The 27039-nt window shown below is 49.7% G+C and overlaps 1 protein-coding gene across 4 annotated transcripts; it reads left to right on the top strand.

The window, feature by feature from the left end:
• Positions 1-9882: 9882 nt before the first annotated feature.
• ZSCAN18 (zinc finger and SCAN domain containing 18) lies at positions 9883-22801 on the top strand. 4 transcript variants are annotated; one of them, XM_045989565.1, is made up of 7 exons: positions 9883-9953; positions 15120-15648; positions 16265-16327; positions 17412-17503; positions 18713-18812; positions 19492-19584; positions 20997-22801. In XM_045989565.1, the coding sequence occupies exons 2-7, from the start codon at positions 15255-15257 to the stop codon at positions 21761-21763; spliced, it is 1509 nt and encodes a 502-aa protein (XP_045845521.1). In that variant the 5' UTR covers positions 9883-9953; positions 15120-15254; the 3' UTR covers positions 21764-22801. The 4 variants fall into 4 exon arrangements, with proteins under 4 accessions (XP_045845521.1, XP_045845525.1, XP_045845522.1 ...); XM_045989569.1 differs by having other exon boundaries at positions 9888-9953; positions 15176-15648; XM_045989566.1 differs by lacking the exon at positions 9883-9953 and adding an exon at positions 9964-10051.
• The last annotated feature ends 4238 nt before the right edge of the window (positions 22802-27039 follow it).

Here is a 27039-nt window from a genome sequence, read left to right as displayed (position 1 = left end):
GAGGGGGACCTTTTGTTTTTCATAATTAAAAGAATAACTCAGTCTGAAGCCTAGAGAGGTACTGGGTGAGGTGCAGCATCTCTGTGCTCTGGGCTGATGATACGGAAAGGAAAAAGAAATGTGGAGGGTGAATGAAAGCTAAAAGCATCAGGAGGAACCCTGGATGGAGTATGAGTGATCATCAGAGGTGAGATTTCAGATGTCAGTCCTCCCATGATGCCTTTCACTTAAAATGATCTTCGAAAACAAAGAAGGTATTAAAAGCATTACTTTGGGCATGAGGAAAAAGTGAGTGTAGTAATAAAGGGGCAACATGCGGTAGAGATACTTTTGGTGTTGGAACTGCTCTGGAACCTACCACAGTGATAAAATTGTATAAAACTTGATACACACGCAAGCCAATGAGTACAACTAAAATTGGAGAAATAGGAGTATGATCAGTGGATCATATGAAAGTTAGTGCTGTAGTGGTGATACTTACTAAAGGTTTGAGAGATGTTACCATTGGGGGAAACTAGAGAAGGTGTGCGAGGTGCCATTCCCTAATCTTTCTTACAAATGCATGTGAATCTACAGTTATCTTTTTTTTTTTAAGATCTTATTTATTTGACAGAGAAAGAGAGAGATCACAAGTAGGCAGAGAGGCAGGCAGAGAGAGGGAGAAGCAGGCTCCCCGCTGAGCAGAGAGCCCAATGCGGGGCTGGATCCTAGGACCCTGGAATCATGATCTGAGCTAAAGGCAGAGGCTTTAACCCACTGAGCCACCCAGGCACTCCTCTACAGTCCTCTACAGTTATCTTCAATAAAAATTTCAACTAAAACAAAATATATCATAGCATACTGTTGGGGAGTTCCTTCTCCACAGCTTGAAATACATTATAACCAACTATTGGGTATCTTTGGCCTAAGGTGAGGACTGGTACATGAGAAAGAAGCCCAGAGGCCAGAGTAAGCTTGAGTTCATGGGTGTGTGACCCGAATGTGATGTGAAAAGAGGACATGGGTTTATGGGCAGACACGGAGAGAATGCGATTCTGATAGGAGGCATGAATGTGAGGAGGTCATGAGGGTCTGGAGCAGAGGTGGCTCTCTGTAGTCCTGCATGTAGATCTGGTCTAGCTAGGAGTCCTGAGAATTGAGACAAAAGGGGTAGTTATGTAGTCTGAGGTATTCCCCACAAGCTGTGAATCCTTTCACCTTGTCAGGATGTTGTTGGGGTGGAACCACCTAATTTCATGAAAATGGAAAGATTCATGAGGGATGACTCCTGTTTATATACATTAGGAGAAATCTGAGAATGTGAGGAACAGGTAGAAATGCTTCATAAAAGCCCCCGAGAAGCATCTGAGGCAAACTGCATCCACCCGGAAGAACACAAAGGTCTGGTGAAAGGCTGTGGTTGTTGTGAATATGGAGAAAGGATGAGTCTCTGCTCAGTCTGCTCCATCTCAAAAAACTCATGCCACAAAAACTTTGTGTGAGCCTGACTCAGATGTTAAGCATTCCTGTTACATATGTAATTGTTGGAACAGCTGTAAAGGTCACACACTTGATGAAAATGACTATAGAAGAGCCATCAGCCAAGCTGATCAACTTGGCCACCTTGGTGGAAATCTAACAGGAGATAAGCCCTCCAGATGTACCCAAAATGGTGATTTTCCAACCATTCTGCACTCTTAACAAACAAGGTATTATTGTCAGAGAAAGGCAGCCATGCAGAGGGATGGGATGAGAGCAGGTGTTTGAGCAGGAGAAGTAACTTGAGATAAATGCGAATACAACAAATTTGGACAATCCTTCAGACAAAAATCTCACTTCCTTGGGCACCAGAGGACTCATACTGGAGAGAGACTTTATCCCTGTAAAGACCATGGAAGATCCATCTCTAAGGATTACCTCCTGATTGTGCATCGAGAGAGAATCCTTATAAATGTAATAATTGTGGGAAAGCCTTCAGTGCCAGCTGTTGTCTTTATTGAGCACAAGAGGGCACACACAGGAGAGAAGCCCCATGAGTGCAACCAGTGAGGGAAATCTTTCAACCACTACTCTTCCCTTGTTTTGTATCACAGAATCCATAGTGGAGAAAACCATGTAGATATAGATGTGAGAAAGAACCTTCCCTGATGAATCGCACCTTATTGTCTGAGAATTCACATAGGAGAGAAGTCCTATATATGTACAGAGTGTGGAAAATCCTTTATTAATATCTCATGCTTTATTAAACATGCGAGAAATCACAACAAAGATCCTATAAGTGTATGGATGTGGAAAATCCTTCAATTGCAATGGTCACCTCACTGTGCATTAAAAAAAAAAAAAATCCCTCCAAGGCACCTGGCTGGCTCAGTTGTTAGAGCATGCAACTTTTCATCTTAGGGTTGTATGTTTGAGTCCCATGTTGCTTTAAAATCTTAAAAGAAATCATCCTGGAGAGAACCACTATTGAGTGTAAAGAGTGTGGGAAAATGTGTCTTGAGAGCTCTTAATCTCATCTGGTACCAGAGAATTCATACTAGTACAAAACTCTATGGCTGTAACCAGTGTCAAAAACTTCAGTAATATCACTGGTCTCATTTGGTACAAGAGGACTCATACTGGTGAGAAACCTTAGGAGAGTAATCAGTGTGGCAAAGCTTCTGGGACAGCTGCAGTCTGGTCAAGCACTAGAAGATACATTCTCAGGAGACCCTGTACTAGTGTTTCAACTGTGGGAAATGTTTCCAGAATAGTTCTGCTTTTTTAGACACCAGAGTTAGCACACACCTAGAGCACACACTTAGAGACACCTAAGGGGAGTCAGTGAATGTGACAGTGGCTCTGTTGGACTCTCATTACTTAGTGTCAGAGACTGTACTGAAGAGCAGTTCTTTGAAAATAATTGAATTCATCCTTTACTCCTTGGAACAGAAACTTTTGAGACATTGTGTCTATATAAGAAATTGGAAGAACTCTTTTATTAATTAACATATAATGTATTGTTTCAGGCATACAGCTCTGTGATTCATCAGTCTTACACAACACCCGGCACTCATCACAACACATTCCCTCCCCAGTATCCATCACCCAGCCAGTCCCTCCCACTCTCCCCTCAAGCAACCCTCAGTTTGTTTCCTGAGATTTAGAATTTCTGATGGTTTGTCTTCCTCTCTGGTTTCATCTTGTTTCATTTTTTTCCTCTCTTCCAAATTGGGAGAATTCTTTTGCTATGTTTCCTTTTTTTTTTAAGAGCTTATTTATTTGACACAGACAGAGCGAGAGAAAGAACCCAAGCACGGGGAGTGGGAAAGGGAGAAGCAGGCCTCCCGCTGAGCAGGGAGCCCAATTCGGGGCTTGAATCCAGGACCCCAGCATCATGACCTGAGCCGAAGAAAGACGCTTAATGACCGAGCCACCCAGGTGCCCCTATGTTTCTTTTTAATTTGGAATTCTTGCCTTTTCTTGTATCAGAAGATTTGGCTAATGTGACAAGTTTGAGGTTCTGATAAGAAATCTTGTCAAAACTCTTGAGTAAAAAGAAAGAGTTTTTGGACTAGCCAATATAGAGTGACAATACTGCAAAGTACTTTTCTTTTTTTTTTTTTTTTAATTTGACAGAGAGATCACAAGTAGGCATAGAGGCAGGCAGAGAGAGAGGGGGAAGCAGGCTCCCTGCTGAGCAGAGAGCCCGATGCAGGGCTCGATCCCAGGACCCTGGGATCGTGACCCGAGTTGAAGGCAGAGGCTTTAACCCACTGAGCTATCCAGGCGCCCCAGAGCCTTTTATTTATAAAGGAAAACACTGTGCCTGACAGTCAGTAGGTATTCATGTCAGTGGTAAATCCTTGGCTGCTGAGAAGGCCTGTACAAGAAACCCAGTTATTACAGAAAAATTGTATGAAATTGTATGAAAACATTGGACCAGGCCCGCATGAGTGTTAGTGTCATGGTTAAGAGTGCATCTTTTGACTTCAGTCAGACTTGGGTTTCTCATGGGCTTACATCTTCATAGCCTGTGTAATCTTAGCTGAATTACTGAACCTCTCTGTGCCTTACTTCCTCACTTTTAAAATGTGGACAAGCCCTACTTCATTAGGGTTAAGTGAGGTGTGGAGAGTGCCTGGGATGTCACTGTTCAGTGTGTATTAGTTGGTCGTGCACTCTGGCTGCCATCCTTGTTGCTATTATCATGGATGCTCTTTTTTTGTTTTTTAAGATTTTATTTATTTGACAGAGAGAGACAGCGAGAGAGGGAGCACCAGAGGAAGTGGGAGAGGGAGAAGCAGGCTTCCTGCTGAGTGGGGCTCAATCCCAGGACCCTGGGATCATGACCTGGCTGAAGGCAGCTGCTTAACCAACTGAGCCACCCAGGCGCTTGTAGTTGGGGTGTTGTTGTTGTTTTTTTAAGATTTTATTTATTTATTTGATAGAAAGATCACATGTAAGCCAGGGAGGCAGGCGGGGGAGGGGGGAAGCAGGCTCCCCACTGAGCAGAGAGCCCAACGCAGGGCTCAACCTTGGACCCCGAGATCATGACCTCAGCCAAAGGCAGAGGTCTAACCCTCTGAGCCACCCACGTGCCCCCATAGTTGGGTTTTTTAATAAAAAGATTTTGTTTATTTGAGAGCGCGCGAGTGAACAGGAGCGAGGAGGAGGGGTAGAGAGAGGGCTAAGCAGACTCCCTGCTGAGCAGGAAGCCAAACGCAGGGCTTGATCCCTGGCCCCCAGGATCATGACCTGAGCTAAAGGCAGACATTCAACTGACTAAACCACCCAAGCACCCTGAAGTAGTTGATTTTTTTTTTCTCAAAACAAACTCTAGGCCGTGATAGTTTTGTTGATGAATTTTATCCAACACTTAAGAAATGATGCCAGTTCCACACTTTGAGAAAATATGTGTTTTCACATTTATAAATGTGATTATAAAATGTGATTATAAAATCAAGGTATCTCCTCCTTGATTTTATAAGGTCACCATTACCTGGATACTAAAACCAGACAATGACAGGAGAAATACAGAGTGATAGACTTCATGAATTTAACACAAATATTCTCAATAAAATGTCAGCAAACTGAATTCTGTAAGATATAAGAGCAACAGTGCAACATGACCAGGGGGTTTATCTTGGAAGTGCAAGGCTGTTCCAATATTTGAAAACCAGTCATGGCGTGCTCGAGTGGCTCTGTCAGTTAGGTGTCTGCCTTTGGCTCAGGTTATGATCTCAGACCTGGGTGGAGCCCCATGTCAGGCTCCCTGATCTGCGGGGAGCCTGCTTTTTGCCTCTGCTCCCCCCCAACACTGCTCATGTGCTCTCTCTCAAATAAATCTTAAAAAAATAAAAGAAAACCAATCAGTGTAACCCATGATATTAACAGACTAAAGAACAAAAACTACATGGTCTTGCAAATAGATGCAGACAGAGCATCTGACAAAATTCATTCTCTTTTCATAATAACAGTAGCAAACTAGGAAAAAAGAGGAACTTCTTTAATCTGAAAGGGCTTATGTAAGTAATGTATAGCCAACATCATAATGGTGAACCACAAATAAGGATGGCAGCACTCCCTACTGCTACTGGAATCATACTGGAAGTCCTAGCCAATGCAGTTAGGCAAGAAAAAAATACAAGAAGTGTAAAAATGCAATTTTCATCAAACTCCCAGGAAGACATAGGTAAGAGACATAAGACATACAATAAGCTTTTAAACATAGACAAGCTTACTCTACAATTTATATGGGAAAATACTAGACATAGAATAGAAAAAAAATTGTTCCAAAAATAATTTTTGAAAAAGAAAAGTGAGAGGAATAACTAATATTAAACCTTACTATTTTGCTATAGTAACCCAGAGTTTATGGTTTTGGCTGACACATAAGTCAATAGAACAGAATAGAAAACCCAAAAATAGACCACAAAAACATGCTCAACTTACTTTTGACAAATGTGCAAAGCTATTCAGTTGGGGAAGGATAGCCTTTTTTTTTTTTTTTTTTTTTTTTTTTTTTTTTTTTTTAAGATTTTATTTATTTATTTGACAGAGAGATCACAAGTAGATAGAGAGGCAGACAGAGAGAGAGAGGGAAGCAGGCTCCCTGCTGAGCAGAGAGCCCGATGCGGGACTCCATCCCAGGATCCTGAGATCATGACCTGAGCCGAAGGCAGCGGCTTAAACCACTGAGCCACCCAGGCGCCCCAAGGATAGCCTTTTTAATGAACGGTGTTGGAGCAGTTGGATATCTGTCGTATAACAAAATATATTTGGATATTGTCCCTCATTCCTGGAAGAAACCCTAGAATTTCTTGAGTGATAGAAATGTCTTGTTATTCATAAAGAGCCCCTTTGGACCACACCTGAGTTTATGCTAATAAGGTGACTTGGTTTGGGTCCCATAGGTAGCTTCAGGATGGGTAATGGTCACTAGAAGGAGGTTGGGAACTTTCAGCCCCCAACCATGATCTCAGGGAGGGAAGGGAGGCTGGAGATTTGTTTATAAGTACTCGTGGACAAGGAAATTCAGAGAGCTTCTGGGCTGGTGAACACACTGACGTGCTGAGAGGGAGGAGGCATTCCTAGAGAATGCAAAGGAGATATGTGTGTACCACCCGCTCCCAAGCCTTGCCCTATGTAGCTCTTCCATTTGGCTGTTCCTAAGTTATAGCCTTTATTACTAAATTGGTAAACATAATAAAGTGTTTTCTTAAGTTCTGTGAGTCATTCTAGTGAATTCTCAAGCCTGAGGTGGGGTCTGGAGATACAGTGAATTTGTAGTCAGCTGAGCAGAAGGGTGTGTAGCCTGTGGCTGCGATCTGGAGAGGGAACAGTCTTGTGCAAGGAAGCCCTTGACCTGTGGAGTTTGACCTAACTCTGAGTAGCTCAGAACTGAATTGTTGGACATCCAGTTGGGTTGGAGAATTGGGTGGTGTTGGAAAAAATCCTACATATTTGGTGTTAGAATTAGTGTTGGAAAAAAGCCCAACATCCATAGGAGAAAAAAATGAACTTAAATATAAACTTCACCGCTTTTATAAAAATTAAGTCAAAATTCATGATTGACTTAAATGTACAAAGTAAAACTATAAAACTTCTGTTTTTTAAAAAAAATGATTTGAGACAAAGTATGTGTGATCATGAGAAGGGAGAAGGGGCAGAGGGAGAGGGAGAAGCAGACTCCCCGCTTAGCAGGGATCCTGATGCAGGTCTTGATCCCAGGACCCTGGGATCATGACCTGAGCCAAAGGCAGATGCGTAATCAACTCAACCACCCAGGCACCCCAAAACTATGAAACTTTTCGAAAAAATATAAGAGGAAATCCTTCTGGCTAAGCAGTGTTCTTAGACTTGACACAAAAAGCATGATCCATTAAAGGAAAAAGTGACAAATTGTACATCATCTCAATTAAAATGGTTTGCTCTGCTAATGGTTTTGTTAAGGGAATAAAATGACAAACTACAGACTGGGAAAAAAACATTTGCAAACCATATATCTGACAAGGAGCATACCTAGAATATATAAATATCAAAACTCAGAAACAGTTTTTTAAGAAGTAAAATATGAGTGTAAGACAGGAACAGACGTTTCACTGCAGATATAGAGATGGAGAATATGGAAGTATGTTCAACATTACTAATCATTAGGGATATCCAAATTAAAAGCAATGAGATGTCACTACAAATCAGGATGGCTAAAATAAACACTGGGGCACCTGGCTGACTTGGTAGGTGGAGCAACTCTTGAACTTAATAGCTGTAAATTGGAGTCCCATGTTGGATGTAGAGATTACTTAAAAAAATAAAAATTTAGAAAAGGGGGAACATCAATTGCTCTCAGAATGTGTTCAGATACGTTGCTCCTGGGAATGTAAAATGGTACTACTAAACATCTATTTGCCATGTAACTGAGCAGTTGCACTCTTGGTCATTTATCCCAGAAAAATGAAGACTTATGAAGGTTTACACATAAACATTTATACTAATGTTCATCGCGGCTTTATTTGTAATAGCAAAATACTGGAAACAACAAAAATGTCTTTTAGTAGTTGAATGTTTGAGCAAACTGTGGTATATTGAAACCACTGAAAAGTACCTGGCAATAAAAAAGAACAAACTATCACTACAACTCAAAGGAATTATGTTCAGTGAAAAAAGCAAATCTCAAACAGCCACCTATTCCGATTCTAAGTCCATGGAAAATGGATCAGTGGCTGCCCGGGTTGTGGGTGGCAGAGAGAAGTATCAGGAAGGAGTTTGTTGTACAGTGGATCTGTTCTTTGTTTTGTGTTGGTGGTTATACAAGTTAAGATTCATAGAATTGAATACCCAAAAATGTGAGAGTTGTTGTAAATAAATAAAATATATAAAATGACCTGTAAAGATAAACGTTTTTAAAAATCGGTTTTCAGGGGCACCTGGGTGGCTCAGTGGGTTAAGCCGCTGCCTTTGGCTCAGGTCATGATCTCGGGGTCCTGAGATCGAGTCCCGCATCGGGGTCTCTGCTCAGCGGGGAGCCTGCTTCCCTCTCTCTTTCTCTCTCTGCCTGCCTCTCTATCTACTTTGGATCTCTCTCTGTCAAATAAATAAAAATAAAAATCTTTAAAAAAAAATCGGTTTTCAGGCCCCTGGGTGGTTTAGTTGGCTAAGAAAGCATCTGCTTTCTGCTGGGCTTATGATCTCAGGGTCCTGGAATGGAGTCTGGTATTCCGCTCCCTGCTTAGTGGGGAGTCTGCTTTTCCCTCTACCCCACACCCCCACTCCTGGTCGTGATCTCTCTCTCAAATATATATATATATATTTTTAAATCAGATTTTACAGGGGCGCCTTGGGTGTCTCAGCCAGGTAAGCTTGAATTCTTGATTTCAGCTCAGATCATGATCTCAAAATCCCAAGATGGAGGCCCACAAGGGGCTTCACCCTGGGCCTGCTTCAGATTCTTTCCCTCTTCTGCCTGCCCCTCACCCCCAATTAAAAAAGAAAATCACGTTTGCACAAAATGTCAGTCCTATAAACTGTTGTTATCTAGAAAATTCTGGAATGGGAAGGAGCGTCCTAGCCTTTGCCCTGTTTGTCCAGTGAAGTGGCGACACCTGTCTTGCACCTCTGGGCACATCACTCACCCCAGCCGGCCTGTTACATTTTCCTCCGTTTCCGCGACTCCCGAATCCCCCAGTTTGGCCTGTCTTCCAGTTCTGTCAGTTCCTGGATATGCAGACCCCATCTCCCTTTTCAGCGAATCAGCGTCCCTGGGTCTCAGTGCCTCCGTCTGTCTCTGGGTGTCAGCCCCGCTGTTGCTCAGTCTCTGGGTCTCTCCACATCCCGCTTCTCACCTTCTCTGTCTCCGTCTCTGGTTTTACGTCAAAGTCTACCGTCTTTGGGTGTCTTTGTGTTCCCAGTTGTGGGTCTACCCATTTCTCTCTGTCCCGGACCTCGTCGCTGTCGCTGTCTCTATCCATGTGTGTGTGAGTCTCCTCGTGCCTGGACCTCCCCTTCTTGATCTTTCTTCCTTCGCGGGGCTTCCGTCGGCCTCCCCTTCTTTTTCCCCTCCTCTGTATCCCGCCATCTTTGATACTCTGGGAATCCTGGTCTCCTTGTCCCTGTCTCTCCATCTCTGGGTTCTCGCGTTTCTGTCACTCCCTGTCTCTGCGTCGTCTTGTCTCTCTGTGTCTCTCAGTGTCTCCTCGTCTCTGGCTCTCAGGGCGGTATATTTGCCCCCTCACCTTGTTTTAGCGCGTTGCCACGGATCGAAAAATAACGCAGGCGCACGAGAGGCCTAGAAACTGAAGGAGGCTAGCTCTGCCCCTGATTGGCTGCCCGTTCAGTCGTTGCGTCTTCGCTCCTCCCTCGGCCTGGGGAGTGGCCCGCTGTGGTCTGGGAGTCGTAGTCCGCGGTGCAGGCTCAGTGCGCACGCGCAGTCTAACCTGACGCCATCGCGCCGAGCTCCTGGCGGCTGGAACCGGCCGAGGACCACTACGCAAGAGGTAGGTCTGGCCGGCGGTCGGGAGCTGCTCTACAGCGTGGTTTTGTCGAGCGGATCGTAGCGGTCCCGCCAGTGTCCTTCGCGCAGCTGCGTTCGGAGGTGACCTGTGAGGGCAGGGAGCGACCCCGATGGGGGAGGGGAGGAGGAGATTCTGCGGTGTGGGGCCGGGAGGGGGAGGGGTGGAGGCTGGGAGCCCCTGGGGTGGGGGTGAGGTGGGGGGTGCGGTTCCCCAGGGTATGGGGCGGGGAGGACGTGGCTGAGAGACCGCAGAGGGGGGCCTAGCTGCCCCTCTGCAGTGTGGAAACAGGGAAGGGTTGAGGTCACGGTCCTGCGGCCTGGGAGAGGGAGGGGATTACGAGAGGGGACTCGAGGGCTGAGGGTGTCCCTAGGCGGGAGGAGCGGCAGACTGGCGTCGCGGGTGGGAGCAGGGAGGGGGCTGCGGTACCCCGAGTGTGCGTTCAGCTGAGCGAGGGGGCGGTGCAGAGCCACCCGGGGTGGGACCCGAGGTGGGGCCTGGGATTAGAGGTCGCTGCTGCTGCCTGGCTGCCTGACGCCCTGCCTCTTCCCAGTCGCCCGGCGCGGATTGTCTGTCCCCGTGTTAGGATCCTTTTGGTGGGCGGAGAAAGCCAAGAGAAGGGCGAGCGTGGGTCTCCCTTTTTTGCTGCTGGAGGAGCCGGCAAGGGGAAGTGGGAATGACTGAGGATATTGTTTGGGGGAGGGGGGGGATGTTCAGAAGCGTTTTATGGAAAGATCTTAGAATTGCACGTCTTTTGGTTAGATTCATCTCTTGATACTTTGTTTTGTACCTGTGTCACTTTTCCTCCTCATTCCCCACTTCCTTCCCTTTCTCTCCTCTCCCTGCTCCTCCCTTTTTCCCCTTCTCCACTCCTCTCTCTTATACCTTGTGTATGTCTTCGCTGACACCCTAGAGGCGAGGCTGGACAGCTCTCCACCATCCTCTTCTCTGTACCAGGGTTTGGGCCCCCCTTGCCCCTCAAACCCCAACAACGTCCTGTACCTTTTCTGGTCCAGGGTCACGTGTGTATTGTTCTTTGCCTCTGTGAGTTTCTGACTTTTGAGTTCTGTCCTTCAGGCTTTGGGGAAGCTCAGGCCAGTTGTGCAGGACTTTTCTTGATTTGGGTCGATCTGTCCTCCCAAGTGGATCCAGAGTTTGCACTCTTGGCAGGGAGCATGGAAGACAGCTGTTGAAGCATAGAAGACAGAGATGTTAAGGATGATCCCTTGATCTACGTTTTCTCATTTTAAAGGCACCCTTTGTAATGAATAAATGATAATTGGTTGAGGCTAAGAGATCGTGAGTATCTTGACTTACCTGAGATGGGCATATGTGGAGAGGGGGAAGTGGGGCAGGGCAGGCCTGGAGGTAGAGTTGAGGAGTTAGAAGCCAACCTTGAGCTTGCTTAGCCCAGTGTGAGAGGGATTTGCTTGCAGGAGCCCCACAGGGCTTGGGGACCTCTCAGCTTACCTGCTGCCCCTTCGGCCCCCCCACGGTTTCCTCTGCATCCCAGGACTTGTGGGCAGGGATGCAAGGGGAGCCTGGGCTCTAGGAAATTTCCATCCCATCTGAAGTAAATACCCCGAGTCTCCAAGGTGTGTATGTGATGGGGTGGGTAGCTGCCTGGTGACTGAGCCAAGAGGAATTTGGGCAGTGGGGGTGGCTTTACTCAAGGAGGCTGGGGCCAGGGAAGAGTTCTGGTGGTCCCTCTGCCTGACAACATCCTTGCAGCAGCGTGACCAGTTCATGAGGCTCCAGTGCAGGACGATGAGACCTGTGCACGCACTTACTAGCGAGTTCAAGGTAACCTTCTGAGACAGGACCCACACAGAACAGTCGTGCCTGTGGTATCCTAAGAAAATGCAAATTACTTGCTTGTGTGACCGCACACCTGCCCGTGCGCCACATAGAGTTCCGTGTACCCTGTGCCTGTTGGGATGAATATGGCTGTGCCGCTGGCTGGAGCTGGCAACACATCTGTTGCCAGAGGAGGCTCTAGATAGTTAACGGCAGCAGCGTGGTTACAAAAGCTGGAGTCCAGAAGCCCAGCCAGCAGCAGCCTGTTTTGTAATGGACACAGCCAGGCCTGGGACAGACAGGTTCTCTGGTTGCTTTAGCCGCCAGGCAAAGTTGCGTTCTCACAACTGAGACTGTCCTGCATTTGCCCCTCGTGGCCTTAGCAGAGGAAATGCAAGAGTGCATTTCTCATCCTGAGGTAGGGAAAGAAGCTCTTTACTTACTCATCTATTTTTAAAGATTTTAAAAATGTATTTGACAGAAAGAGGCAGTGCCAGAGGGAACACAAGCAGGGGGAGGGGGAGAGGGGGAAGCACCTGAGCCGAAGGCAGATGTTTAACGACTGAGCCACCAGGTGCCCCAGGGAAGCTCTTTACAAACAAGTTTTGGAACTCAGAAATTTATATAGGGAAAAAAAAGAAAAGTAAACATTAGACCCTTATAGCTGAAAGAGTGTAAACTGAAAAGACAAGCCACAGATGGGGACACTGGCAAGACCAAGCCAGAGAGAGACCACTTTAATTACTTAATAGAAAGGGAGCTATAAGTGCCATCGAAAAGCAGGCCACTGACTGACAGAGTGGAAGGAGCAGATTTTGGGTCTGAGGTCCCCGATGCAGAGGTGTAGGGAAGGAGAACCCTGGTGAGCACTGCTGTAGTGGGTGGCAGGGGCTGGGTTGCCTCCAGTGGGCTGCTGTGGGTCACAGCACATGCCCAGTGGTCCAGGTGTCCTACTTCTACTTTGACCTTCTAGGTATATCCTGATCCCAGGTAGACGGATATGAGGGTAATGGCCAGCCAGAATTAGGAATAGCCAGCATGCCTGTTAGTAGAGAACTGGAACCACTTAAAAGTAATTTAAATAATGGGCACCTGGGTGGCTCAGTGGGTTGAGCATCTGGCTCTTGATTTTGGCTCGGGCTGTGATCTCGGGGTCCTGGGATGGTGGGGCTCCACAGTCAGTGGCGAGTCTGCTTGAGATTCTCTCTCCCTCCGCCCCTCCACCCTGTTGCGCTCTTCTCTCTCTAAAATAAGTTGAAAAAGGTAATTTATGCACTCTGACTGAGCCAGGCACTGCCCAGAGCATTCCCTGTGAGTAACCTCTCCTCTCCTGGGGTTTACATTCCAGCGGGGGAGGCAGGTGAGAGGCAGGTAAGAGGGAGTGAGGAGGTGTGGATGGAGGGAAGGTCTCCATGGGGGGCCCCTTCAGAGCCCAGACCTGTAGGACGGGAGGATGCTGTAGGGAGCAGGGCAGGCTGAGGTGGGGCGTGCTTGGGGAATGGTGATAATGATGGCGCAGCACAGCTGTCTCTTCTTTGAGGGAAGTGGAACTCTGTGTAGAATGGCTTCAGACCCCTGGTGCAGCCTCAGAGGTGGGGAGCGGTGGGCCTTGGGGCCTCTACCAACTTTTTTTCGTCTGTATTTAACAGCTTTATTGAGATACAGTTGACGTGCCCAAAGAGTTAACCTATTTAAAGTGTGCAGTTCGTTGGTTTTTGCGCGTTCACAGAGTTGTACATTTTGTTGTGAATTTTAGAACATTTTATCACTCCAGGAAGAAGTGCGGGGCAGTCCCTCTGACTCTGACCCCCCTGCCCTGGCAGCCACTGAGCTACTTTCCGTCTCTGTGGACTTGCCTCTTCTGGACGCTCAATGTGAATGGAATCCGACACCCCCAGCTACGACGTCCTTGGGCCCTGTGCCCTGGTGGAATGTCAGAGCACATCTTCCCTTTCCCTGGAGGAGGTCATTGGTGCCCGGGTCCTCATTGCAGTTTTCCCTGTAAAGACAAAATCCTCACATTTTCTTGACGTCCCCAGACATGTTTGGAAGAAAAATGTTGGTTTCTGTGATTTGGCCAGGGAGAGCATTCCCACTGGGTTTGGGTGCAGCTTTTGTCTGGGATGTGTCCCTCCTGCTGGGGTCCATGGATCTCCTGGTTATGCGGGGAGAAGTGCAGACGCAGCAGGTTCTGGGAGGAGCTGGAGGGCATGTCCCTGTGTACTCACAGTCGGTGAAAGCACTGGGAGCCTGAAGCCAACAGCAGGAGGCCTGGCCAGCGGTGGCCTGCCGGGTTCCTCGTTCAGCTTGCTCACTGTTTGCCAGTAGTTATGGTCAAGAGAGTTCACCTAAACATCCCGAATCTAGCTTCTCTCAGATGGTGCCGCTGCCCATCATGATCAGCCAGGGTTGGGGAGAGGACAGAGCAGGACCTGAACTCCCAGGACCTAAACACCACAGTCTCTCCTCTCCCCCCAACCATTGTACTGTCCTCCTGGCCAACTTCTGCCTCCCACCTGGTTCTGTGGGCGGGTCAGGCAGGGTCTGCAGTGCTGTGCCATTTCCAGAAGTAGATACTGGTTGTTTACCGATCTACAGTTGACCCTGAAGAAGTTGAATGTTAGGGCCTTGTCAAAAATCTGTGTATAACTTTTGCCTTCCCAAACACTTATTTACCAATAGCTTCTGTTGATTGGAAGCCTTACAGATAATCAGTTGGTTAACTTAGTTTTGTATAGAAAACCTTTAAATACTGTATTCTTACAATAAGGTTAAGAGAAAAAAAAGTTCTGATTGTAAAAAAGAGAGAATGTGTTTACAGGATGGTACTGTATTTATAAAAAAAGAAATCCATCTTAAGTGGACCATGCAGTTCAAACCGGTATTCAAGGATCAGCTGTGTTTCCGGATTTTACAGTTACCTAAATAGGAGGGACAATGGTGATACCTAGCCCTTCCAAAGGTGAAAGAAGTCTGGGATACACCCAAATCTGGCATGGTATCACATGCTTTGAGTATACATTGTTGGAGTGAGTTTTGTAATGTGTTAAGATTTTTACATCTCTAAAAGTGAGATCCTTTAACTTTTCTTTTAGCTGTGACTTTTTTTTAATCTTGGTATTACCAGTCTTACAAAATGAGTCCACCTCCCACTTTTTATGTTAATTTTTATCTATGCAAGTGTAAAACTCTGCTGATACTTAACAAGCAGATTGCTTGGAAATAATTCTGCATGGACTCCTGGTGTGGTGAGTGGGACTAATGAGCTCGGGGGACCCTGCTTGCTCTTCTCTGGTGTGGATGCCTCGTGGCTGGCTTCTCGTTGTGTAGGCATCTCTGGTCTGTCCTGTACAGGTCTGGATTCTGGCTGAGACCCCAGAGCGTCCTGCTGTTCTCTCTGGCCTTTGCAGCTGCAGTTACGTGAATTCGCCCTCCACAACACCTGCCCTGTCCCTGGCTCGTCACATTTCCCAGTGCGGGTTTGAAAAGATGTTGCCTTTGGAGAAAGCATTTGCCACCCCTAGGAGCTCCCTAATTCCCCCAGAACTGCCTCTGCTAGGATCAGCAGCTGAGGACCAGGAGGAGGACCCCAAGACTGTCCTCGGGAGGGAGCTTGAGTTCTCCCGCCAGCATTTCCGGAACTTCATCTACCAGGAAGCGACTGGGCCCCACCAGGCGGTGACCGAGCTGTTTGAGCTGTGCCGCCAGTGGCTGCAGCCCGAGGTGCATTCCAAGGAGCAGATGCTGGAGCTGCTGGTGCTGGAGCAGTTCCTGAGTGTCCTGCCTGACAATGTCCGGCCCCTGGTGGTGGCACAGTGTCCTGAGAGCTGCAAGAAGGCAGCCTCCCTGGTGAAGGACCTTACCAAGGCCCTGGAAGAGCCAGGTGAGGCAGCTACCCCAGAGGAGAGTAGACCACAGAAGAAATAGGAAGTGGGGTGGTCAGCCTCGGAAGGCGTAAAATTGACAGCATAGAGCCCGAGCCAGTCAGTGGCTTCCTTGAGATTGAGCTCCCTGGTGTATAAGAGGCACAGAGGTGAGCAGCCCAGAGCTGGTGGGGGCTGCAGCCTCACCACCCTGCCCGGTGGCGGCATCCTTAGAGTTGTCACATGGACCGGGAAGACTGCTCGGGCTCCTGCCCTCACATCTGCTTTCCTGATGCAAGGAAGCAGAAGGGAACCAGCCCCTTAAAAGCTGAGTAAATGTTCAGGGCATTTGTTTCTGTCCCCTCAATAAGGTAAGAAGAGGGGCTCGGGGGCTGGGTGGGCAGTGACTGCGTCTGAGGGCAGGACCTGAAGGATGGTGGAGGGGTTGGCCTGGAGCCTTGGGCTCTTGGTCGGAAGCCTATGTCCATGCCCGCCCCCTGCAGGTTTACTGTGTGATTGTTAGCACATCTCTCCCTTAAGCAGGGATGCTGTTGAGTCTCCCATGGAGTTGTCCGCAGCTTTGAGGAAGGGGGAGTGTGGGAAGCACGCTGAGCCTCTGTTGTCTGTTACTACCAGGTGGGGCTGCGAGGGCCAGTGAAGACCTGGAACCCAGCGAGACCCAGGCATCCCCCAACAACTGTGAGTGATCAGCTAGCCCTTGGGCGGGTATGGGCCAGGATTTGATTGGGGGAGGGTGGGGGAAGGTGGGAGGGAGTCAGAGGGAGGCCAGGTAACCGAGGCCTGGAAGTCTGTGCTGACTTCTTTCTGTAGGCGCTGGTGAATGTGACAAGTATTTATAATTAATTTGTTTTCAAAGATCATAGAAGGTGTATGTGCTTTGCTGTTAATAGTGAAAAGCGTTGAGGTATAAAGAAAAAAAGTAATAATCTCTCCACCCCATGTGTTCTCTAAAACTAGACTAAGTGGTGCCCCCTGGCATGTGTTCCTTCATGTGTTTCTGCACATCTCTTGGGTGCACACACGTCCCACCCAGGAGTCTGCTCAGAGGGTTTGTGGCCCTTTCCCCTGGAGGTGAATTTTTTGTGCCTGAGCTCATGCTGTTCAGCGTGTGTCACCCAGCCAGCCCCCTCCAGATGGTGGCCGGATATTCAGTGCCGTCCCCTTACCTTCATGGCATTTCACAGGATCTGCCCTTCCCGGTCCCGAGTTGGAAGTTACTGCCATTAAGCTTTCTGCCTCTTCCTACAAATGTGCTGTTAAACGTCCGCAGGCCTGTACCTGGTGTGGGAGGTTTCGTTTGTGTAGGTGGGTTCGTCGGGATCACTGGACAGAGGAACGTTCCACATGGTTTTATAGACGTTCCGTAGTGTACACAGCGCCAGTGTACAAGGGTGCCCCCTTCCCCACATCCACACCGGCACCGTACCGTTCTTGCTGTTTAAGATTTCCGCCACGCTAATGGGTATGAAAGCGTTCTCTGCTTTGTGGCTTTAGTTCGAATTCCTGGGGCCACTACTGACCTCGAGCTTCTTTTTGCTTTCTTCTTGGTGTGCTCTGCTCTGTCAGTTGAGGACAGTTGTGGGGCCCCTTGAGCTTGGGACCTGCTGTGACATGAGCACTCGGGTCTCCCTTCCTCTGAGTCTGAGAACTCTTCACTCTCTTTATGGGGCCGTGCGAGGGAGGCGGTGGGGTCTCCGTCATTGGTTTGGGCTGCCCAGCTGTGTAAAACCAGTCTCCTCATCTTTGTCTCCCCCTTTCCCAGCCTGTCCCGCTCCAGACCCTGTGCTTCTGGAACAGGGGAACATTGGCGACCAGAAGACCGAAGAGGCCAAGCCTGCAAAGGTTGAGCCGAAGGTGGGTGGGGTCTTTCTTGTCCAGGGGCTCATGGGGCCTGTTCCCCAGGAGGTGGATCTGTTATCCTAGCTTGTGAGGCTCTGTCCCTCTCCCCATCGTTAACGTGCCACCCGCTCCACAGGAGGAGCTGTGGGGGGGCTGAGGTTCCAGGGCTGGACACCTGGGCTGCTGCCACCCCAGGAAACCAAGACATGAGCCTGGCTGAGAGCGGGTGGGGATGAGGCAAGGAGAGGTCTCCGAGATCAGAGTGAGCAGCCTGAGTGCTGCCACTGCCCCCTTAGGAGTGTTGGACAAGGTCTCCCTTTCTGTCAGCTCCCCGCCCACCCGGTATGGCGACTCCCTGGGCTTCATCCCTCTGGCTGTGGCCAGGGCACTGTTCTCTCTTCTGGGGTGCACCATTGTTGCTAGCCACGACTTCCCTCCCCACTCCCATGCCCCTGCCCTTTGGCACTCTGAGCCTGGACGTGCCTTTTCTTCTCCCCGGGAGACAGCTCCCCAGACCTTATGGAGCCCATGGCCTTTGTCATGGTGACTGCTTCTCCTGGCGGCAGTGAGGATGGCTGTCCCGGTCCCCCCAGGTGCTGGCCTGGGGCCTGTGTGGTGTGCAGGGGTGGCAGACACAGGAGACTCGGGGGTCGTCTACAGCAGTGGCTCTCAGCCAGGGTGGCTTTGTCCCTCGGGGGACATTGGGTGATGTCTAGAGACCACTTGGCTTGTCAGTATTTCTGGGGGAGGAGGTGCTGCTGACATCCACAGGGAGGAGGTCAGGAAACATCCTGCAGTGCCTGGGGCAGGCCCAGCTGACAAAGGCCCTAGCTCTGGGGCACCTGGGCCGCTTGGTTGGTTGGGGATCTGCCTTCGGCTCAGGTCTTGGTCCCCGGGTACTGGGCTTGAGCTCTGCCTCAGGCTCCCCACTTGACTGGGAGCCTGCATCTCCCTCTCTTGCTCGCCCTGCTTGTGCACTTGCTCGCTCTCATCAAGTAAATAAATAAAATCTTCCAAAAAAAAAAAAAGTCTGTAGTTCTGGGTCTAAGAAACCCTTCCCTCAGGTTAAGCCGGGATCCAGGTCCAGGACCTGCATGGTGGTGGGGGGGAGGGAGGAGCCCCCCAGGATAGTGCTACCCCCATTGTGGTCCCTGGCGTTGTGGGACAAGGGTCCACCCTTCCTCTGCTCGGGAAGCCTTAGCCATGGTGGTGCTACTGTTTCAGAAGTTGACGTTTCCGGAGGTGCCTCTGTACCTGGGGGAGTGGGGCCACCTAGACCCGGCGGAGGAGAACCTGAAGACCTTCCGGAAGCTGCTCCTGTGGGGTGAGACCTGTCCCCACGGCCTCATGCTGCATCCTCTGCCCTCTTCCAGAAGCATTGGTCTAGGGGTTTCCAACTCCCACGTGGGGCTCTGGTTAAGGCCCCACGGTGTTTTGAACATATTTGACACGAATGACCTTACCAGGCCCCCCACCTTGGCTCTGCCCTTCTTGCTTGATCTACACATTTGAGGCCTGCCAGAGCCCTGGGCTTTTGAGTTTGCAACCCCTGCTCTGGGACTTGAAGCTTCTGAATGTGGAAAGGGCTCCTGGCCCCAGTGTGTCAACTTTCCCTTCCTCCTCGGTGCAGAGACGGAGCCTCTTGGCCTTCATGGGTCTTCCCTCTTGTGTGGACATCTTTGTCCACAGCCCAGGCCCCAGCACAGACTTCTGAGTTCCTTGTGGTTGTAGTTTCAGGGTCTTTTCTGACTGCTCGCCTTCGAATCTCCCCACTTCCTGTTGGGCTTTCCCGTTCTTCTCAGTGGGCCCTCTTAACCCCTTCCCCAGTGTGCCGGGAGTCCCCAGCACTCCAGGGCTCCGAGCGGCTTCGGCGGATGTCCCAGGACAGAGGAAAGGATCGGGGCTGCCCCGGCCAACCTGTGAGAGCTGAGGTGCATCGTTGGCTGTTTCTAGTCTGCTTTCGATGGCTCTTTCAGTTTTTGTTTTTTTTTGATCACACCCAGGGTTTCAGCTGGCCCAGCCTGATGATGCCTGCAGGCTGGAGACGGAGGAACTCCGGTTAGTTGACACAGAACCACTGGAAGGCAGCTTCTCAGGTGAGGTCCGAGAGCTGTGGTCAGGCCAGGGTGGGTGGAGGGTGCGCCTTTCGGAGGCTGATGGAGCTCCTCGCAGCTCCACTGGGCTCAGCAAAGACCTCAACTGGACCTCGCTCTTCCCCACCCCATGTCCTGTACTTGCCACCCCCATCCGCCAAATGTCAGAGCAGGAGGCAGCAGTCCAGCTGTTTTAACTATCTCTTGCTGGATAACAGCCCCAAAGCTTAGTCACTTTAACACCAGCGGGGCTGCTGGGATTGGCTGGGCCTCTGTTTTCCCTGCGGTGGCTGTGGGGCTGTGTGCACAGCCACAGTCATCCGGAGACTTGTCCTGGGTGGTCTCACTCAACCGTGGCAGTTGGTGCTGGCTCTTGACGGGGAGCTCAGCTGCAGCCATCAGCCTACGCTCTCTTCATTGCCTCTCCACGTGGCTGGCCTGAGCTGCTTTACCGTGTGCCAGCGAGGTTCAGAGAGGGAGCATTCTGGGAGGGTAAGCACCGTCCTGTGGTACTCTGCGAGCCTTTGCTTGCCTCATGCACACTTAATGTCCCCTAGACCCCAGCAGGTCACCTGGTCAAACCAGTGTGCGTAGTGCATGGGTTGTATGTGTGAGTGTGTGTGTGGTGGGGGCACTTCCCAAGGGCCTGAATCCCAGGAGACTGCTTCATTGGGGGCCCCCATTATAACACGTTAGTGTACTGCGCAAGCGCTTGTCGGGCCCTTTCTGGTGAGGATGCGGGCTCGCCCCAGCTCATGGCTCCGTCGCAAGGCTCTGCTCTCGCACGGGTCACGGTGGCCGCTGCAGCTCATATTCCCAGCTGCAGAAGGAGACCCCTCCCTACCCCTTATATCTCGTGGGCTAGAACTCAGTCACATGGCCACTTCAGCACAAGGCAGGCTGGGAGTGACTGTCTTTAGGCAGGCACATGAGCTCGGGGACTGCAAAAGATGGGGGACACACGGCAGTCTTCTCAGTGATATTGTTCGAATCCATCGCCCCTGGGTTTATGGAGGGGATTGACGATGGTGTGTGTGGTGAGCACCATGTCCTCACTCGCTTCCCCCTTGCCCCGGCTTTCCATCCTGCTCCATCGCATAGTCACTGGTCTGCGCCTCTTTTTTTTTTTTTTTTTTTTTTTAAAGATTTTATTTATTTATTTGTCAGAGAGAGAACACAAGTAGGCAGAGTGGCAGGCAGAGGCAGAGAGAGAAGCAGGCTCCCCACTGAGGAAGTAGCCCGATGTGGGACTCGATCCCAGGACCCTAGGATAATGACCTGAGCTGAAGGCAGACGCTTAACCGACTGAGCCACTCAGGCGTCCTGGCCTGCGCCTCTTGTTAGTTTTCTCCCGAAGGGCAGACTCCTTTGGCGTCCCTGGAGTTGGGACTGCTCACATCATGACCTTATTTCAGGCAGCAGGAGGTGGCAGGAAGGTAAAGAGAACATGTGCGAGACGCTGATGGAGAGGATCACGAGGGAAATTCTCGTTTGCCCCCTAACGGGAGCCGCCCCAGAGGAGGAAGAGCAGCTGCAGAAGTCTCTGGATCCTCAGGATGGGGAACCAAGCCCTGTCACCATGGCCCACAGGCGGTCAGTCATCCGGGAGCCAGCCCAGAACAGGGGCACAGCTGGAGAGAGCCCCGCGGTGCCTATGATGCTAGCCACCACACGCCAAGGCCTTGGAAGAAAGAGGCCCTGCCCGAAGGATGTGGGTGGGCAGGGCCCCGAGTGTGTCTCCCCTGTGAGCGGCCACCTGCCGTGTCACGTGAGGGAGCCTGTTGCGGCTGGCCACAGTGCAGGGTCCTTGGCCAGGCTAGACCAGGATGGTTTTCTGGCAGGCTGCCCTGCTGCTGAGGAGCCTGGGCTGTCCCGCGGGAAGCCCTATGCGTGCAGCGAGTGTGGGGAAACCTTTGCATGGATCTCACACTTTATTGATCATCTCAGAAGCCATAGTGGCAGGAAGCTGTATGCGTGCCCAGGCTGCTGGAAGACCTTCCACTTCAGCCTAGCCCTGGCCGAGCACCAGAAGACCCATGAGAAGGAGAAAATCTACGCATTGGGGAGGGCCCTGGGGCCCCACCCTGCAGCGTGTGGAGCCCATGCCAGCGTAAGGCTCAGTGGGCGCATGGGGTTTGTGGCAGGTGATGTTTTCCCTGTGCACTCGGAGGCGCAGAGATGAGCCACTTGCTCGAAGTGTCCCTAGAGGACAACTTCACCCGCCTGGGATTCCCGAGTAATGTATCCACTCCTTCGAAACCCTTGCGTGGCTTCTTTGCAGTGTCTGGACGTGATCTGTTTTCTCAATGAGCTCATGTGGCTAAAGCGCTTAGAACCCAGGAAGGGCCCTCGGGAAGCCCTCGTCTCCTTGTAAACACACCCATTGTAGATGCCCACATGCAAGCACGAGCTGTTGGGTGTGAAAGAAGATTCCCTTTCTTCCATAGCCATTTTAGCACCACCTGCGCGGTGGAACGTTTGTCATTGTGCTAAGTGTAGAGTTGCCTTAAAGGGTGTGATCTGCCAGCTCTGGCTAAAGTCAGCCTTGTCTCTGCTCCTCCTGTTCGTGCTCCCCAGGACTTCTGCTCAAGCTGTTTGGTCCTTTCGTAAACACCTGATGTCAAGTTCACTCCTGAATCCTCACTAGCAGACTCTTTCCTAGTTAGTGCACGTGTCTGCGGGTGCGGAGTGGCTTAACCGAGATCACAGAAATGCTTGGAGCCTCGTTACAGTGTTTTCAAACCGTGCATCTCTGCCCATTAGTGAATTGTGAAATCAGATTAGTGGATGGCCACCAGTGCTACAAAGCAATGAAGTAGAATTAAATAGGTAAAAATTCATCATGTAGTAAAGGCAGATATTGTTTCGTGAAATTTCTCAGCCATGCATCTAAATACGAGAGCCGCCTGCAAAGTACGATGGATTTCTTGCACAGAGGATGGAGGCTCGTGATTAGAGCAGGTGGAAGACTCCAGTAAAGGTCGATGAGATGTGACTGCCTGGACAGGCGAAGCTTAACTCCTCGGGCTGCCTAAGGTGATCTGCTTTGTGTGTATAATCTGATTGCAGCATTGTTTCTTTTGCCTGAGCATAAACTTTAACTGCTTCTTGTAGATAACTGGTGCCTCTTTTTTGTCATTGTGTTTGAGCAGGCAGTCTGTTGTAACGATGCACAGGGCAGCTGCTTAATGTAATAAAGGATTTATTTCTCACACTCACATGACAGTCTCGTGTTTGTTACTGTTGTGTGTGTCGATGGGAGGGAAGCTCTGCTCCATGTAGTGATTTGGGGATCCAAGCTCTGTCCCTGCCATGGCTCTGTTCCCCACTAGACCCCTGGTACAGGCGAAAAGCCACACTTGCTCCACTGGGAGACCACACACATCACTTCCATTCGTGTCCTTGGAGGGCCAAGATTCGCAGCCCAAGTCACGTGTGAGAGTCTGGGACTGTCTATTCCCCCAACATCTCCATCCTAAGCTGGCTGTGGCTCTGGTAACTTTTTTTTTTTTAACCTGTATTTGGGGGCGCCTGGGTGGCTCAGTGGGTTAAGCCTCTGCCTTCGGCTCGGGTCATGATCTCAGGGTCCTGGGATCATCCCCGCATCAGGCTCTCTGCCCAGCGGGGAGCCTGCTTCTCCCTCCCTCTGCCTGCCTCTCTGCTTGCTTGTGATCTCGGTCTCTCTGTCAAATAAATAAAATCTTTAAATAAATAAACCAACCTGTATTTGCCCTCTGAACTCTTCTTGCCAGCCTAATCCATGAGCTTTCCTCTCCTGCCACAGAGGGGTAACACCTGAGGTGCTCCTGTTTTTAGCTTCAGGGCCACTGATGGGTCCGTCCTTACCAGAAAGCCTGGCTCTCCATCTGTCCATTTCCCATCTTCGGTCTTCTTTAGTGCACAGCTAGATGGTGGTGCCTTTTTTGTTTATATTTTTTTATTTAGAAATAATTTCCTTATAGAAAATCTTCCACCCCCTCCCTGTGAACATTGTCCCGTTTGCCTGTGCTTCGTGCCCCCCGCCCCTTCCACACACACTTTGGAGTGCCTGGATCCATGTTACTACTCTGGTGATGATTCTTTTGCTCAGAAGTGCCCAGTTTGTCCACTTATGATTGCTTTTCCCCTTAGCTAATAAGCAGTCTGTGGGGAGACACGAAGATAGTGGAGGTACACTGCTTCTCACCCAAATGCCCCCTCACCCAGCTTCTCTTCCATTGATGGTTCTTGCCGTGATGGTTGCAGAGTTGTTGGTTATAATTTTTTTCGAAGATTTTATTTATTTGAGAGATCACAAGCAGGCAGAGAGAGGGGGAAGCAGGCCCCCCACCAAGCAGAGAGCCCGATGCGGGGCTCAGTCCCAGGACCCCGAGATCACGACCTGGGCCGAAGGCAGAGGCTTAACCCACCGAGCCACGCAGGCGCCCCGAGTTGTTGGTTAACACCACTCCTCCTCCTGGGCTCACCACCCAGCCCTGGGCATCCTGCTGCAAGCCAGCGCCCTCCTTTCTCTCCATTTATATTTCCTTATAATCAGAATGAATTTAGGGATTCTTGTGTTCTCCGTGTTTTTTTCAAGTTTTATAACTTACTACCATCCTTGCTTATTTTGGCACCCAAGTTGTCCCAGATGTGGCCAGTGAGAATCCCTTCAAGAAGGCTCCTGCATCCCTGTGACATGCCTCTGTTTTTTGCCTGTTTTTTGAACAATTCTTTTTAGTATAAGAAGATATTCCAAGCCCAAATTATTCCTACTCTGAAATCAGCCATTTTCCAGTTCCAGAGAACTGGTTCCTTTTAGTGGGGCTGCTCTGAGACCAGATCTGAGTGCCTTCAAACCTGAGGTGTATTCATTGCTACTAAAGTATCTTCCAGTGAGCTGGGAAACGTAGACACACAGGTATAAACACAAAGGCCTGTATGTGTTGCTACGTGTGCGCACACACATACATGTACAGCAGTACCCCATGCGCATTCCGCTACTCCCCCATATTATGTCAGTAGTGAAAACTCGGAAATCAGCATGTTTACTGGTATGCTAAATTCTAAAAGACCTCTCAGAATCATTTCAGAATTGCTTTTCTCAAACCACTACAAAAACCAAACCTAGAAAAGCTGTCAGGATTTGTTTGTTGGTCCCCTGCCGCCACCAACCTGACCAAGGCATGGTAGAGCACACAGATGGATGATTGGTTCTACAGAGAGACAGAAATATAGCCAGACGTTCCCACTGGTTAATCTCAGAGGAAGCTGCCTTAGTTCAGGCATTAGGGGCATTGGGTTTGTGCTAAGGGTCTCCCATCCAAAGGGGTAGGGATGTGGCCCATTGAGAAAGATGGAGCAGATGGAAAGCTCAAGGTGGCGGCCCTGGTGTCTCCAACGCAGCTGGGAGGGCTGGAAAGTGTACAGCTCATGCGGCACTGAGCCATGACTCAAAAAGGACATGGTATCTGGAGGTCAAGAGAGAGCCCTAGATGCACTGGCGGGAAGAATGGAATGGAGCTCCTGGCTAGCTTCCACAGGGTGTACAAGGATGACTGTTCCGAGTGGGTGGGAGGGCGAATCCCACAAATGGAAAACTGGCAAGATGGGAATAAATTTCAACGAGAAGAAAATGCTTACATACCCTCTTTTACAGACTGAATTGCCTTCCACCCCAAACTTACACACTGAAGCCCTAACCCCCCATGTAACTGTATTTGGAGATAGGGCTTGCAGGGAGGTAATGGGATGGGGCCCTAATCCCACAGCCTCAATATCCTTATAAGAAGAGGAAGAGCAGAGATTACTCTTTCATCGTGTACACACAGAAGAAAAGCCATGTGCAAGGACACAGTGGGAAGGCAGCTATCTACAAACGGGGAAGAGAGGTCTCACTAGAAACCAACCCAGACAGCACCTTGGTCTTGGACACCCAGCAAAGAACAACTCCAGAACTGAGACAAAATCAGTTTCTGTGGTTAATGCCACCCACCCTATGGTATCCAGTTGTGGGAGACTGAATGGACTGATATAGGCCTTCATCATGCTCTGGGTTGAGTTTGTAAACCAGTGTCAACCAGTGCAACTGCTTTGGAAAGCAAACAGCACATTCACACTGAGAACCACTATGATGTTTGCATCCCCTGAATCTTGTTTTAGGCATGGTGATTTTTCCTAAAAACTTAAAACTTAAGAAAGAAAAGCTATATAAAATGAGATGCTGAAATCCTTTCTGGCCATAGCTGGGATATTTAAAGCATCGAGGAAACCTCATGGCAGCCTGGTGGCGGTTGGACTTCTCACGTGGTGTCTCTGGGTTCCGAGCACAAGCGTCCCAGTGAGTGAGGCGGAAACTGCACGGCCTCTTCTGAATCTGTGTTCACGCCTCTCATTCTTCCTTGTTGGGTCTTCAACTTCTGTGTCAGTAACTGAGACATACCAGCAACTCTCCAAGTAAATGAGGCCCTCTGGTCGGGTGCACGTTCGCCCCTGCCATTTTCCTGACACTCTGGTGTAACTTCAAGTTCCATCCACTGGTGTGGCCCTGCTGGGGAGGGAATGTGTGTCTCGCTCGCCATGGAGGGTGGCAGTGATACTGTGGGCACCTCTTGGTTCCGAACTCGGCTGTATTCCTGTGTGTGTCATTGTGGGGGAAGGGGAGCTGGGGCTGTGCGGGACAAGAGCTTGTGTGACTCAGTTTCAGTCACCTGGCATTTTCAAAGGAGTGTGAAACAGTGCGGTTGGTTCCATTTTTACTGACCTGAACTTAAATTGAGGAGCCTTAACCTTTCCCAGAGGCAGTGTTCTCTGATGAAAACTGTGCCTGACCTACTTCCTGCACTAGATTTAGGGGTAGGAGCCTGTCATGCCATTCATCTAAAGACGCACATCTTCTCAGAACATCTGGTTTCCTTGAGGACAAGACACAACACAAGGAGAGAAGCCTGGGAAAAGGGAGGAGGGCAAAGGCCAGAGGACCAAGACCACTGAGCCGCCCAGTCCCGTCCAGCCACTGGCTGGGTCCCTCTGGCAAATGACCGGAAAGGAGGCTACAGTGAACTGACATGTGCCTCAAAAGTCAAATATACACTGGATTTCAAAGGTGCCCTATACGGAAGCAAGCAAAACATCTTACGGGTGGTCTCTTGTAGTGGCACGCTGGAAAGGTGACATTTGGGATCTACATGGACAGGCATTAATTCACCTCTTTCTTCTTGCTTCTGAAATGGGACTATGACAATAGCTAAACTTACCGATGTGGCCTGCATAGTTTCTACCAGAGACGGCTGTTTTCTTAAGTGGCTTATAAAGTCCAATAAAGTAAAAGGAGGCATTGCACAAGCACGCTGGGGACTACCGGAAGACTATTTGTAATAGTTTTCCCCCAAGGGAGAAATTTCAAGTTAACTGGAAACTTATATCCCGGCATTGTGATCAGAAAATCAAGCCAACCGACAGAACCCTGATGGTTGGTGA

Source organism: Meles meles, chromosome 19, assembly GCF_922984935.1.
Source record: "Meles meles chromosome 19, mMelMel3.1 paternal haplotype, whole genome shotgun sequence".
Lineage (NCBI taxonomy): Eukaryota > Metazoa > Chordata > Mammalia > Carnivora > Mustelidae > Meles > Meles meles.
Note: the sequence above shows the minus strand (reverse complement) of the source record. Positions and strands in the feature narration are given on the sequence as shown.